The 16,547-nt window shown below is 42.2% G+C and overlaps 1 protein-coding gene across 1 annotated transcript in view; it reads right to left on the bottom strand.

Moving 5' to 3' along the window:
* LOC110507120 (S-adenosyl-L-methionine-dependent tRNA 4-demethylwyosine synthase TYW1) overlaps nucleotides 1-16,547 on the bottom strand; it is a 74,964-nt gene that overhangs the window by 40,532 nt on the left and 17,885 nt on the right. The window contains 6 exon segments of the mRNA XM_090223459.1: nucleotides 2,126-2,183; nucleotides 2,186-2,226; nucleotides 3,275-3,393; nucleotides 3,494-3,546; nucleotides 4,905-5,040; nucleotides 14,557-14,682. Of these exon segments, the coding sequence (XP_090079585.1) occupies nucleotides 2,126-2,183; nucleotides 2,186-2,226; nucleotides 3,275-3,393; nucleotides 3,494-3,546; nucleotides 4,905-5,040; nucleotides 14,557-14,682 (533 nt within the window).

The following is a 16,547-nucleotide window of genomic DNA, read 5'->3' as shown; positions in this document are numbered from 1 at the left end:
CAGCCCAGGCTGACACACACACACACACATACCCCCCACAGGTCCCTCAGGCCTCATTATGTGTCTATTTTATTTATATTATGTGATGTGGAATCACATTACACTCCCACATGGGTCGCTGGCTGTCCTCTGGAAGGGCACTCATTCACTCTAAAGTGGATTGTTCATACAGTACTGTATCAATGCTGACATGGTGCTCCATTTAAAGTATCTATTCTAACGAGAACGATGGATAGCGGGACGGAGGAAGGGAAATGGTTATGAATCTGAGTATTAGTGTCTTGCAGGAATACATCCACATCATTACCATTGTCCTCTAAAGCTCTCTACAATAGAAATGTTTATACTCTAAGACCATTATCCCAAGGGGTTTAGTGATCAGATCCGACTATCCGGATTACATTTCCATCAGAAGTCCTCAGAGAGCCCCTAAGATTGACTTGACCTAATGTCAATCATTAACCCTGAACGTTGAATTGAAAAAAACATTAAAAACCCAAACTGACTCCAAATGGCTTTATTCTGTGCCGACATGACTCAATTAAACTAGGTGGTCAAATGAAAACAGATCACCACCACTGATGAACGTGACAAGCAGCACTGAGCAAATCAGGAACTTTAGAGAGGAGTCACACACACACACACCTGCCAACAGCAACCCCCTGGTTCAACCACAAGCTCACTAATCAGCAATGCAACTCGGTTGGGTTCATTTCAGTCCCAGTAGACATGTCGCTAACTACTCCAATCCAGATGTCCATCAAAGGGCTGAGTATGGGAAACAAATTGGAATGACATGTTCCTTTGACTGGATGGAATTGGCACTTGAAGAAGAGAGAAACAGTGACACTTGAGTCATTCCTGGCTAAACTGACTGAATCAGTGCAGTCGACAGAGGGCAGGGAGAGAGAGCTCCGTTGATCCCAATGGGGAGGCATTTATATTGTTTTGTGATGGGTCATGTGTGACATGTTTGGGTTATCCTAGAATAAATCATCAACTGCTATAGTCAAAGGCCATCTAATAAACCACTGAATAATATAGTGAGAGGATGCTTTTTCAAATCAAATGATTTGTCACATGCGCAAAGTACAACAGTGAAATGCCTACTTTACAAGCCCTTAACCAACAATGCAGTTTCAAGAAAATACCTATAGTACACTTGTTTTTTTAAAGTAAGACATAAGAACAAATAATTTAAGAGCAGCAGTAAATAACAATAGACGGGCTATATACAGGGGGTACCAGTACAGAGTCAATGTGCGGAGGCACCGGTGTATTGGTAATTGAGGTATAATATGTACATGTAGGTAGAGTTATTAAAGTGACTATGCATAGGTAATAACAGAGTAGCAGCAGAGTAGAAGAGGAAGGGAGGGGGCATGCATATAGTCCGGGTTGCCATTGATTAGCTGTTCAGGAGTCTTATAACTTGGGGGTAGAAGCTGCTGTTGCAGTCAAGCCGAGTGTGCCCATCATCCATTGATTACAAACTAAGATAGATGCCATGTTTTTCTCTTTACTAACTGCTGGAACTGTCATGGCCAACTGAGCTGTTGCTTTACAAAGCATAGACAGGTCAGAGACAGGCCCAGTGACAAGTGCGTCACACTCTGGGCCCGGTGAGGAGAGGTGTGACAGCGGCTGGACAGACAGGGTGCTGATGACTGAATCAGCCCAGAGCGTCACTGCACTTTTTGTGTCCCAAATTGTACCCTATTTCTTTATAGTGCACTACTTTTGACCAGGGCACTATGTAGGAAATAGGGTGCCATTTGGGACGCAACAACTATGATGACACTGTACTGTGGGGACGAAGTGTCAGCCAAATATCCCCCAGGCCCAGCGTCTGTCTGTCTGTTAGCCTGACCAGGTCTGTGACACAGTTCGAGCGCTCATACAGCTCTGCTTCATTGAAGCATGTGTCGTGACTCTCAACTTGATGGTGAAGTATAGTCTCTTGAATCTAGATGAGGTATTGTGATGAGCTGTTAGGCCAACCTATTCCAGAATTGGTTGCAATTTTGTTTTCTGTTATAAGTGTAAACAAAGCCAAAGTGTTATTAAGGTTACCTGTCTACTGTCGGATCATCTTTTTTAGTGTGTGTGTGTTACTCAGCTCAACTGTCGGAACATGTTCTGGTGGTTCTCCACAGCCTCCAGTAGTATCTTCTCAGCAGGTCCATCTTCCAGCGCCACTCTGTGCCCACCGGGTTAGTGTGGTGTCTGTCGGGACAGATAGACAAGATCAGAAAGGACAGCTCTGTCTGTTCACACACACACTGCCCCAGACCTGGCCTGTCTGTCCCCAGTGGGTCAGGCTAAGTAACCAGACTGGTCTGGTGACCTCTTACATCGGCCTGCCATGACCATTTTAGTCCCTCTCAGATCACCTAAAGGGCACAAGCTAACAGAAGTTTACACAAATTCTGTTTAGACACTCACAGTTCACTAGACTAGAGAACATTCAGTCTACCCATCAGTTCTGGTGCCCCCTGCTGCTGAAGGACAGTAAGACAATACCTATGTGTCTGACAAGGTTCTGCTGTTTCCAATCGTCCCAGATAGGGACCTCAACTCAGACGGGACTATCACTACTGACAGCACCCCATTCGCCAGAGGCTTGAACTGGCAGAGACATTTTCACAAAGGAGTTTTATTATCTTCATATTTTCAAAGGTTAGCCTGGTTCCAGATCTATTTGTGTAGTGTTACATTAGGAGTTGTCTTCCGACAGCACACACAGATCAGGGACCAGGCTATTTTGAATGTAACTTGAGGAGAAATATCTGCCCCCTCCAGCCACATCCAATGTCACGTCACATAATTCAGCTTCTAACCTCTGTCCCTTTAATTAGCACGATCATTAATCACCCACACGTTAATCATTAGCTGCCTCGTTAGCTTTTGGTTAGCTAAGCGATAGCATGGCCATCAGTCAATGACGGGGTGAAGAGGGATACGAATATCTGGGGTTCTTTACTAAGTTCTGTATTCAGTCTGCCTATGACAATATTGGAATATGGTTCATTTTAAAATGATAGGAGGGTAAGGTCATGGGTCATATGCTCTTCCGGACTTTCAGCAATGAACAAAAAGGGTCTAGGTGTGCTTAGCCATATTGTGAAATGCAGCACTGGTTATTGGGTTAAGATGAGAATACAACTGCACTGGGCATATGAGAATAATGTAATTATTGCAATAAACTGGTGCATGAATTATTCCAAAACCTCTTAATCAATCACATTGACAATGATAGTTCAGCTGCACCCACCTCTAGCAGAAGTCACACTTGTTGGCACAGACGAGGCTAAGGGTGGACTCCATACACCTGTGGGACTCGACGCCATAAAAGGAGGGCTTGTAACAACCTCCTCTTCCTCTTAGCATGGACTGGTGGAAAGAATAATACCTGTTAATTAGTTATTCGAAGGTACATGCTTATGAATGTTAGATTACTCATATAAGAAAGAAATAATCTTATCCACTTTACCTTGGTCCAACGACAACGCTTGCCTCCTGAGTGACTTCCTATGACTTTGTATCCTGTAGAAGAGAACATATATAAAATGGTCATGTCACACCCTGATCTGTTTCACCTGTTGTTGTTATTGTCTCCACCCCCCTCCAGATGTCGCCCATCTTCCCCATTATCCACTGTATATTTATACCTGTGTTCTGTTTGTCTGTTACCAGTTTGTCAAGTCAACAAGTGTTTTTTGTCTCAGCTCCTGCTTTTCCCCAGTCTCTCTTTTTTCCGTCCTCCTGATTTTGACCCTTGCCTGTCTTGTCTCTGAGCTTGCCTGCCCCTGACCATGAGCCTGCCTGCCATCCTGTACCTTTGCCCCACCTCTGGATTACCGAGCTCTGCCTGACCCCTCCTGGGCCTGCCTGGCGTCCTGTACCTTTCCCCCACTACTCTGGTTATTGACCCCTGCCTGCCTTGACCTGTCATTTGCCTGCCCTGTTGCTGTAATAAACATTGTTACTCTGACACAGTCTGTATCTGGGTCTTACCTTCAAACCTGATTGTACGAACTGGCCATGACTGACCCAGCAGACCCGGGCCAGATGCGCGACGGTGTCTCCTCCCAAGGAGCCACCATCGTGAGGCACGAGGAACTGCTTCGTGGCCTTATGGAGGGGATCCAAACGTTGGCTGGGAGGCAGGCTACCACGGTGCTAACCCCACAGCCCCTCAGTAACCCAGCTGAGGGGCTGTGGCCTCTTTATCTTCTCGGGTGGAGAGGCCACATCGTATGGCCTCTCCACATCGTATGGACCAACCACAAAAATATGGAGTATCTCCACACCGCCAAACGCCTCAACTCCAGGCAAGCTAGATGGGCCCTGCTGTTCACACGGTTCAACTTCTCCCTCTCATATCGTCCGGGATCCAAGAAAGTCAAGCCGGATGCACTGTCTCGCCGTTATAGCCCCACGGCTATTACTCCTGAGCCCAAGACCATCCTTCCCACCTCGTGCCTGGCAACGGCACTCAGCTGGGGTATAGGGAAACAGGTCCGGGAGGCATAGCGTTCCCAGACGAACCCCGGGAGGGTACAGATAACCGGATGTTTGTGCCTGACGCGGTCCTCTCCATGGTCCTGGAGTAGGCCCACTCCTTCAGACTGGCCTGCCAACTGGGCTCCCCCCGGACCCTGGCTTTTGTGCGACAACGCTTTTGGTGGCCCACCATGGTCCCTGACATCTCAGCATTCATCGCCGCTTGCACGGTGTGTGCACAAAACAAGACTCCTTAACAAGCTCCGGCTGGTCTCCTCCAACCTCTGCCTGTCCCTCACCGTCCCTGGTCCCACTTCCAACATCTCATGGAAACACCGCCATCCTGACTGTGGTGGATCGGTTTTCCAAAGCGGCCCACTTCATTCCTCTCCCCAAACTAGCCTCTGCCATGAGCCTCTGCCAAGGAGGCTCATGGTGCAGCACGTCTTCCGGGTCCATGGACTCCCGGTGGACATGCTCTCTGACCAGAGCCCTCAGTTCTCGTCTCCGTTCTGGAAGGCATTCCATCATAACCTGTCTACACGAGCATAATTCATTATGAATGAGTAAATCTCTGTTGGAGAAAAACAAATCACAAAGGAAGCTTATGCTGTGATCCTGTGAGAAACTGACACCATTTTGGGAAAATGTACAGTACCAGTCAAAAGTTTGAACACACCTACTCATTCAAGGGTTTTTCTTTATTTTGACTATGTTCTACATTGTAGAATAATAATGAAGACATCAAAACTATGAAATAACACATATGGAATCATGTAGAAACCAAAAGTGTTAAGAAAATCCAAATATATTTTAGATTCTTCAAAGTAGCCCCCCTTTGCGTTGTTGACAGCTTTGTTCACTCTTTGCATTCTCTCAACCAGCTTCATGAGGGATGTTTTTCCAACAGTCTTGAAGGAGTTCCCACATTTGCTGAGCACCTGTTGGTTGCTTTTCCTTCACTCTGCAGTCCAACTCATCCCAAACGATCTCAATTGGGTTGAGGTCGGGTGATTGTGGAGGCCAGGTCATCTGATGCAGCACTCCATCTCTCTCTTTCTTGGTCAAATAGCCCTTAGACAGGCTGGAGAGGTGTTTTGGGTCATTGTCCTGTTGAAAAACAAATGATAGTCCCACTAAGCGCAAACCAGATGGGATGGTGTATCGCTGCAGAATGCTGTGGTAGCCATGCTGGTTAAGTGTGCCTTGAATTCTAAATAAATCACAGACAGCGTCACCAGCAAAGCACACCCACAACATCACACCTCTTCTTCCTCCAAGCTTCACGGTGGGAACCACACATACAGAGATCATCTGTTCACTTACTCTGCGTCTAACAAATCACGGCGGTTGTTACCAAAAATCTCAAATTTGAACTCATCAGACCAAAAGGATAGATTTCCACCGATCTAATGTAAATTGCGCATGTTTCTTGGCCCAAGCAAGTGTCTTCTTATTGGTGTCTTAAAATCTTCCATCTTAAAATGTTCCATATTGACTGACCTTCATGTCTTAAAATAATGACGGACTGTTGTTTCTCTCTGCTTATTTGAGCTGTTCTTGCCACAATATTTGTTTTTTACCAAATAGGGCTATCTTCTGTATACCCACCCTGCCTTGTCACAACTGATTAATCACATTAAGAAGGAAAGGAATTCCACAAATTAACTTTTAACAAGGCACACCTGTTAATTGAAATGCATTCCAGGTGACTACCTCATGAAGCTGGTTAAGAGAATGTCAAGAGTGTGCAAAGCTGCCATCAAGTAAAAGGGTGGCTACTTCGAAGCATCTCAAATGTAAAACATATTTTGATTTGTTTAACACGTTTTTGGTTACTGCATGATTCCAAATATGTTCTTTCATAGTTTTGATTTCTTCACTATTATTCTACACTATTATTCTACAAAGTAGAAAATAGTTTTTTAAAAATAAGAAAAACCCTTGAATGAGTAGGTGTATCCAACCTTTTGACTGGTACTGTACATCATCCTCAGAGTATGCAGTCATTTTGCGAAACGTTGTACACTCAGAAAAAAGGGTTCCAAAAGGGTTCTTCGACTGTTCCCATAAGAGAACCCTTTTTGGTTCCAGGTAAAACTCTTTTGAGTTCCATGTAGGTGACTACCTTATGAAGCTGGATGAGAGAATGCCATGTGTGCAAAGTTGTCATTAAGGCAAAGGGTGGCCAATCTCAAATCTCAAATATATTTTTATTTGTTTAACACTTTTTTGGTTACTATATGATTCCATATGTGTTATTTTATAGTTTTGATGTCTTCGCTATTATTCTACAATGTAGAAAATAGTAAAAATAAAGAAAAACCCTTGAATGAGTAGGTGTGTCCAAACCTTTGACTGGTACTGCATGTGCTTTCATTTCATTGTGTCTAGGAATTTATAGCCCTCCATCACCACGATCATGTCTGTTGAGAAATGTAAATATTAGGGATCAATATCAGAGAACGTTTTGTAATCTAGGTCTAATTGCTACAAAAAAATGTATGGCCATCAATTGGAAAGCCTCATATCCACCTGCAATAACTAACTGGAGGACTGAACTACAGTATACATCCCATTAGACTCTATGTATTATAACTTCAAACATAAACTAGACATATTTGATCAAATTTGGAATCTTAGGGTGTTTTTACATATAGTCCTCTTTAATATAACCAATCTCAGTCCTGTGGGGTAAAAAAAAAAAAATACTCTGTTCTTTTTGCATTCACACTGCCCTTGCCTTTGAATGAGGACTCAACTCATTTGCCAGTTCACTTCACCTTTTTTGAGGTCCAAGTCCTCTTTGCATTCACATTGCTATGTTAAGAAAGTTACCAAGATATTTTTCCAACATTCACTCAATGCACTCTGGGTAAAAGTACAGGACAAGCCATTCCATCAGAATGTGCTATCAGACAGCTACTGTAGATATACCGACTTATACTTTGGAAGCTAATAGATTGCATTTTCTTTAAAGATGAGACATAATCATTGTAATGCGAAGATAATATTAACATGTAAGTATTATTGGTAACATATTAAATACCAGTAGAATAACTGCAGAATAAATCATGTAGGCCTAATTGAAAATTGTATAGGCTACTGCCCCTTTAAGAGCTAGATCAGATTTTGTACATGTGTTGTGATTCTCACCAAATAAATTGTCTTCTCACACTATTTAAACCCCACAATCGAATAAACAGTTTATGAAGCTCTCTTAGCCTATTGATCAACATAATGCAAACAAATAATCTGGACCTCATGTCAGTACAAAACTCCACACATATTTTGGCATTTCTGTGCATCCTTGACAACCGCTAATCAATATCCAAAAACAGCACACGTTTTTTCTGAACAGGCACATCATCAACTTCTCTCTCCAATCTGAAGGGTTAAAGGCAGTGGAAACGGTGTTGCAGTAGTCTAGTGTATGGTGTGGGAATAATGACAAGACAACTGCGGAGCTTAGTGTCACAAAAATTGTCTGAAAGGGACCAAGTCTGAAAACACCCTTAGAGAATATGCTGTATAGTGGGTGTCTTGTTTTTGAGTTGATTCTATTTGTGAATGTCAGTTTGTTTTGGATTGATTTTTTTGCTTTAGTTTTTTTCTTTGCGGATCCCTCTGTGAGAATGAATGTATGTGGATTTGTGTGTGGGGGGAGAAGGGAGGGAGATGTATATTGACACTGTGTGAGATTCCATTTGACTGAGTTCTGTAGAAAAACAATTAAAAACAAATTGTCCTAACAACAAAATGTGTAGATAGATTGCAACTTTTGTAATGTTACATGGTAACAACATAGTAATACTGATTGCATAATACGTGAGAAGGCACTGGACCATTTGCCAATAGCATTAAAAAAAAAGTATGATGTGTGATTTCCCAAGAGCAAAGCCCACACATTAAAATTTGCAACATAACTTCAAAAGGTGTTGAGGCTGAGTGTGATATAAGTGTACATGATGATGAAGGGTTGTCTATACCAGCTGTGGATTGGACTACTCATTTACAGCGTTTCAAGCTCTGACAGCCATTCTCTGAAGTCAGCCCCATCAAACATAATACTTTTATTTGTCTCTTTTAAATCCTCGTGATACATGCCAGTGCTTTTATTTCAAGGGTTCTTCATAGGAATTCAAGGGGGGCCTTCCCATGTATGCCTTTCAAAAGACACAGCATTTATGAGAAGTTCTATTTCAGTCCTGTGTGTGAGGTAAAACAGCATGATATAGACGCCATGAGAGAGAAAAAAACACATGACATTTCAGGTGTTGAAATGTTGAGTGCTCATAATGGCTGCATTGACAGGTCATCTTTCATCCTAGTAGGACACCCGGTGTGCTTTGGTTACTGTGCAGCTAACTATAGCCTTGCCCACCTTGGAAACAAAAGTCAGCCATCTTGTGTCAGATTTATGTTCTTCAAAAGTGAGTAATTATTGATCTCACTGTTCTCAGGACTGGTGTCCTCCTGTTATTGGATAGGTTAAAGCCTGGTGTAATTGAGCTATGCTGTAAAATAAAATAAATAAAATGTAACTCAGTCTATTGCAATGCTAGCAAAGGCCCAACGATATGATGCACGATGGGGGATTAAGATGCATTTACCATTTACCCAAACACGGGGGGGCTGGCTATCGATCCAGGACGCTTCCTTTACACCCACAGGAAATCCATTGTACCACGCACACAGTCAGAAACACACACACACACTAAATCATGTTCTTACCCACAATCCCCCTGAGCACAGGCTAACTACTGTTTATTACTTGTTTGTCGACCCACGTGGGGCAAATTCGGAGGTGTCGGGAGCTGGGGCTGTTGTTCCAACTCAGATATATTACAATTCTGCTGAAGACTGGCTGGTGCTGGATGCAGCACAGAGAAGAGAACAAGGCCTAGTGGGAGTTAGTGTTGAGTCTAATCTGAGGGCCCTTTCCCTTCCGGTGTTCATTAGGTAAAAACCTACACTTCAAACGCCTCAACTGCCTTTTATGTCTGTCTGCACAGAGAGAGAAGGAGCGAGGGGGAGGTAGACGGGAGGTGGGCTTTGCTCCTCTCCCTCCCAGTGGATTTGATTAACTGTACCTATCTATTTGGAGAAGCTCATGTGAACACCAGGCCAGCCACAGAGAGAGATGACCTCCAAACCTGCGCTGCTGTATGGCTTATAGCCACCCACTCCAACTGCAGTCATCCCCCTTTCACACTGTATTAATCTCCCATGGCTACATGAAAGTAATCAGACAGTCACCAGTCTACCCGTAAAACAAGAGTAACCCATATCCTTACAATTGAGATGTGAAGGTACACTATATATTGTCCATTTTGTTGGGTTCTAGTTTTAAATAACTGCTATGCTAGAAGTTAATGGTTACATGTATGAGGAATGTATGTGGTGGGGTCAATGGAGGGTGGATAAGAAGTATGGGTCTAGAAAGTAAGTAAGGGAAGAGGCAATCACTTGGTTGCGGTCACTGATAAGGTTAGATAGCAGTGGATTAAATCAAATCAAACTTTATTTGTCACATGCGCCGAATACAACAAGTGTAGACTTTACCGTGAAATGCTTACTTACAAGCCCTTAACCCAACAGTGCAGTTCAAGAACAGTTAAGAAAATATTTACCAAGTAGACTAAAATAAAAAGTAACTCGATAAGAATAACGAGGCTATATACAGGAGGCACCTAGTAGTGCGGGGAATGTGGGCCGAGGTCAGGTCAGATGAAGGGAGATGGAACAGATATTACACACATTACATAACTTCCTGCCTAGCAACAAAGATGCAGTGTTTAGAGGTGCAAGGAGGAGATTCCACCTAAAGGAGGGTATAAAGACTTGAGCTGGTGGAAACATGTCTTTGTCCTTTCAGCTGATTGACCCAGTGGGTGAACAAACTTGATTTGAGATTTGACTAGTTGTTCGTTAGGTTCTAAATAAACAGAGTAAAAAAATAACCGTTTCAACAAAATAAAATGTTTTCACTTTCCACAGAATTCAAAGAGACACTGAGATCTTCCTCCCTTATCAATAATGCTGAGTTCTCTAGGAAACCCAGTAGGCCAGCGCTACACTTGAGTTTCCCAATCTCTTTCCCCTACTCAGTCCTGTCCGAGAGCTCCTCTACAGATCTGAAATGAATAATACATTTTACATCGACAAATACCAAACTTTTCACTCATTAAGGCTCAAGTTTTAGGCTAATACTGATGAAATATTGACAAAATCTGTAGAGAAAAAAGCTCAAATAAAAATGTTGGCTCTGTTGATACAGACACATTAAGCCTTCACAACATTATGTTCTTAATTAGAGGCAGAGAAGTCTCCTTTCCAAATGAGGTAGGACTCTTTAGCTAACATCCAGAGTGTACAACATGAGGAACACCTTCCTAATATTGAATTGTGCCCCCTTTTGCCCCATTCCACATGGATGCTGGCCCATGTTCTCCAATGCTTCCCACAGTTGTGTCAAGTTGGCTGAATATTTTGCATGTACGATTCTTGATACACACAGGAAACAGCGTTGCAGTTCTTGACACACTCAAACCTGGGCGCCTGGCACCTACAATCATATACCGGTCAAAGGCACTTCAATCTTTTGTCTTTCCCATTCACCCACTGAATGGCACACATACACAATCCATGTCTCGATTGTCTCAAGGCTGAAAAATCCTTCTATAACCAGTCTCCTCCCATCCATCTACACTGATTGAAGTGGATTTAACAAGTGACAATGAGGGATCATAGTTGGTCAGTCTGTCATGGAAAGTGCAGGTGTTCTGTACACTCAGAATTTTGACCCCTACTTTTTGAGAGGAAAAAAGTATTACTTTTTAGACTAAATCTATTTCTATGAGCAATTGAATTCGTAAAAAAATTATAATTTCCCATTTTTTTAAGAATACAATATAGCTCAATATTTCATTATTTATTTTATACAACTATTTTTTTATACAATAATTTATCAAGGGTGTCAATAATTTCAGACACCACTATATGTGAATATATGTACAGTTGAAGTCAGAAGTTTACATACACTTAGGTTGGAGTCATTAAAACTCATTTTTCAACCACTCCACAAATGTCTTGTTAACAAACTAAAGTTTTGGGAAGTCGGTTAAGACATCTACTTTTTGCATGACACAAGTCATTTTTCCAACAATTGTTTACAGACCGATTATTTCACTTATAATTCACTATATCACAATTCCAGTGGGTCAGAAGATTACATACACTAAGTTGACTGTGCCTTTAAACAGCTTGGAAAATTCCAGAAATTGATGTCATGGCTTTAGAAGCTTCTGATAGGCTAATTGACATCATTTGAGTCAACTGGAAGTGTACCTGTGGATGTATTTCGAGGCCTACCTTCAAACTCAGTGCCTCTTTGCTTGACATCATGGGAAAATCACAAGAAATCAGCCAAGACCTCAGAAAATAAATTGTAGACCTCCACAAGTCTGGTTCATCCTTGGGAGCAATTTCCAAACGCCTGAAGGTACCACGTTCATCTGTACAAACAATAGTACGCAAGTATAAACACCATGGGACCAAGCAGCCATCATACCGCTCAGGAAGGAGACGCGTTCTGTCTCCTAGAAATGAACGTACAGTACTGTGGTGCGAAAAGTGTAAGTCAATCCCAGAACACAACAGCAAAGGACCTTGTGAAGGTGGTGGAGGAAACAAGTATCTATATCCACAGTTAAACCAGTCCTATATCGACATAACCTGAAAGGACACTCAGCAAGGAAGAAGCCACTGCTCCAAAACTGCCATAAAAAAGCCAGACTACGGTTTGCAACTGCACATGGGGACAAAGATCGTACTTTTTGGAGAGATGTCCTCTGGTCTGATGAAACAAAAATAGAACTGTTTGGCGATAATGACCATTGAAAAAATGGGAGGCTTGCAAGCCGAAGAACATCATCCCAACCATGAAGCACGGGGGTGGCAGCATCATGTTGTGGGGGTGCTTTGCTGCAGGAGGGACTGGTGCACTTCACAAAATAGATGGCATCATGAGGTAAGAAAATTATATGGATATATTGAAGCAACATCTCAAGACATAAGTCAGGATGACCCCAAGCATACTTACAAAGTTGTGGCAAAATGGCTTAAAGACAACAAAGTCAATGTATTGGAGTGGCAGTCACAAAGCCCTGAACTCAATCCTATTGAAAATGTGTGGGCAGAACTGAAAAAGCGTGTGCGAGCAAGGTGGCCTACAAATCTGACTCAGTTACACCAGCTCTGTCAGGAGGAATGCGCCAAAATTCACCCAACTTATTGTGGGAAGCTTGTGGAAGGCTACCCGAAACGTTTGACCAAAGTTAAACAATTTAAAGGCAATGCTACCAAATAATAATTGAGTGTATGTAAACTTCTGATCCACTGGGAATGTGATGAAAGAAAGAAAAGCTGAAATAAATCACTCTCTACTATTATTCTGACATTTCACATTCTTAAAATAAAGTGGCGATCCTAACTGACCTAAGACAGGGAATTGTTACTAGGATTAAATGTCAGGAATTGTGAGAAAGTGAGTTTAAATGTAATTGGCTAAGATGTATGTAAACTTCCGCCTTCAACTGTATGTCTATGGGTTAAATAGTAGTGTTCATTACTCATGCTCAGGCAGCATGTTGACACATTGTAAGAGGGTATGAACTATTGTAACAGGTATGTCAGTCTACAATACCTTACTACCATATTCTACATGACCATAGAATGATATTGCTCAATGAAATCTCAAATGCTGTACTGCAAACCAAATGCAGGTGAAAAAGGAAGTCTTCCAAACTAAGACTTCTGAAAGCACAAAATTATTTTTCTGCTGAGCAGAGGCAACCAACCAGTTGATTGATTAGCATCTTCTAGGCATTAGAGCTCTTTTACAAAGGCAGGAAGGAAATCTATAAATCTATTACACCTGCCATATTGATGCTCACCACTATGTTGAGGACCACGAGTCAAGGCTATAGCAGTGGGTAGAGGAGAAGAGAGTGAAGTCTCCGGAGACGGCGCCAGCAGGAGCAGCAGTGGAGAGAAGGAAGAGAGGGTAATTGGAACGGGCTGCATCATTAAACCGCATTAGGCAACACACACTCAAGGCACTAGCCCACTGCTCTCTGCATAGCAACACACACACACTCTCCCTACACACACTCCATCCTGGCCCGTTCCTCATCCCGTTAGACAACACACACACAGTGCCTCCCCACCCTATAACCCCTTTATTATTCTTCTAGTGAATTATCACTTTTTCCCCTCAGTGTCTCCGTAGACACAAAGGTTAAGGACATGCTGTTCAGATGCATCTGGTGCTGTGGGTCTGTTTCAGAGCAGATTATCGAAGCTGGATAATTTATCCACCAAAGTGGCAGCTATTAAGGGAACTATAGGACCAACGATGGTACATCAGTTGCTGATGCCATCTGTCCTAAAGAGAATGTTTTATAAAACATGGCTAGAAGTAACGTTCCACCATGTAAATTTTAAGTGCATGCATACCTGGGCACTTCAGTACGGTAAAAAGAAGTGCAACCCCAATTCCATTATATTTCTCTAATGCTTCCAGTGTTACAGTACCTTGACTATATTTCTGTAGTGATTATGAAGTGCACTGAAGGTCTGCTCCTTACCTTGCTTAGTCAGTGTCACGTTCTGACCTTAGTTACTTTGTTTTGTCTTAGTTTTAGTATGGTCAGGGCGTGAGTTGGGGTGGGCAGTCTGTTTGTTTTTCTATGTTGTATTTTGCGTTTGGCCTGGTATGGTTCTCAATCAGAGGCAGGTGTCGTTAGTTGTCTCTGATTGAGAATCATACTTAGGTAGCCTTTTCCCACCAGTGTTTCGTGGGTGATTATTTTCTGTGTCTGTGTGTTCCACACGGAACTGTTTCGGTTTTCGTTTCTGTCTTTCTATTTGTTATTTTGTATTTTTGTGTTCAGTGATTTTGTTCATTAAAACATGATGAACACGTATCACGCTGCATATTGGTCCGATGTCTCATACTCCTCGTCAGAGGAGGACAAATCCCGTTACAGTCAGGGCCTCCCTCAGGGCAGCAGTGATCAACTCTCTCCTCTCCTCCTTTTCCTCAGCCTTCATCATTCCGTTCAGCCAGGACAGCTTCACAATCTGTCCATCCTCCTGGCTCTGCTCTCTCTTCTTTGCAGCAAAACACACACAACTCTGGGTTAGTTTTTGTTTGCCCTCAAAGTCTGGGTTAGTTTTTGTTTGGCCAAACAAAACTCTGGGTTAGTTTGTTTGCCCCATAGCAAGGCATTAAAAAGGTGCTTTATTGACATAAACGTAACTACTCTCACACTGACCTTCAATAACAATTGGACAACAATATATTTTCTTTCACCCATGACAGTGATTTGATAAGGGCTTGTAAAAACAACACTCTTGGATCATTAACGGAATAGTTCAAGTTCACCCAAATTACTAAATTACCACACACCCTGTAAGCAGTCAATGGACAAGTTATGACAGGAATCTATGATTTGGTTTTATTTCCCTGTCACTGTTTTCAAATTGCTTACATTTTGGATTTTGTGGCACCAATTCCATTCAAGTCATGGACGGTACCGATACTAGCATTTTTTGCACATTATGTCCAAATCATCTGAAAGTATAAAAAATGTATTGGGACGAGCTCAACAAAGTCACTTAACGATGATTTGAACATGATGCACAGAAAATGCTAATATCGGTACCATGACTTCAATGGGATTTTTGCCAAAAATGCTAAAACGTTAGTATTTAGAATCAGTGCCAGACTAAACCAAAACTAACAAACTAAACCAAACCATGGATTACTGTCAAACCTTCTCCATATACTGCTTACATGGTAAGGAAACCAATATGTAACTTTGTAATTTGGGTGAACTTTACCTTTAAACACTACAACTCTGATCATGACAAGCAAATTTCAATACCAGACACGAGTGAGACATGTATTCCATTATGTCAATTGTCTCAGGTCAAACCACAGACAGCAGTGGGAACATGATGTCTTTAAAAACCAGTATTTACAAATATTACACAAGACATATTATTTATAGACCAAATGACGTGTGATGTCACGTCACTGTGTGTGGCCATATGGGTGTCATCTCTGAATAGGCTAGGATTAGAATGGTCCCTGATCTGTTTGTGCATGACAACGAACCATAGACATTGACTATGCGACACTAAACAGAACTAGGCCCAGGATGGGGTAAGATAAGTTTGGCAAATGTGATGATGCCCAATCTGAGGCATCATCAACCGTCTTGGCCTTGATAATTGCTCTATGCCCGACAGGGTTGTCCATGAGGCTATGAGTCACTGAGCACCACTGATATTACAGCTGTAAATCTCACCACCTGAACAATGCTGACAAAAGGGGGCCTGCTTTAGGACATTGCTCTACCAATCACACAGACATGAATCATGACCCTCAGTAATACACTGCAATGCTGACAGTGGCGATACTGATTCAATTAATGTACAGTACAGAATAGAAGGTCTTCGGGGCTGTTACCTTGTCTGCTTCTACAGGGAAAAATCAATAGAACAAAAAGTGCCACACTGGCAAAACAAAAGGGTAGATTGATTCCAAACAACAGTAGGCAGACAATTACTTCAAACACCTGTTGAATTTTTGTGATGCAATATGTCTCCAACAGATGGATAACTCTTCAAAGGAGAGGGAACAGAGTTCTGACCCAGCAAATTAAGACATTTGATAATTGCTAGGGTATTTCAAGCAAATTTGAAAGCACTTCATCTTAAATAAAATAACTCCCAAATTCAGTCTTTGATTTTTGACTGGACTATGAAAATCAAGGGTTAAGTGATTTTATCTGAAGTGTCATGACTTCTTGGGTGACAATGGACACTCACAGAGTCATATACTGTAGATCTCTATATGACTGGATGCCCATGGAGCAGTGACTGTTCCCCAGCCTCACCTTGCAGCTACTAAGCAGTTCCTGACAGACAGGAAGACAGATTCCCACCTTGATCAACCAAGCTGATGTTGA

This window comes from Oncorhynchus mykiss, chromosome 27 (genome assembly GCF_057628025.1).
Source record: "Oncorhynchus mykiss isolate SJ-2025 chromosome 27, ASM5762802v1, whole genome shotgun sequence".
Taxonomy (NCBI): domain Eukaryota; kingdom Metazoa; phylum Chordata; class Actinopteri; order Salmoniformes; family Salmonidae; genus Oncorhynchus; species Oncorhynchus mykiss.
Note: the sequence above shows the minus strand (reverse complement) of the source record. Positions and strands in the feature narration are given on the sequence as shown.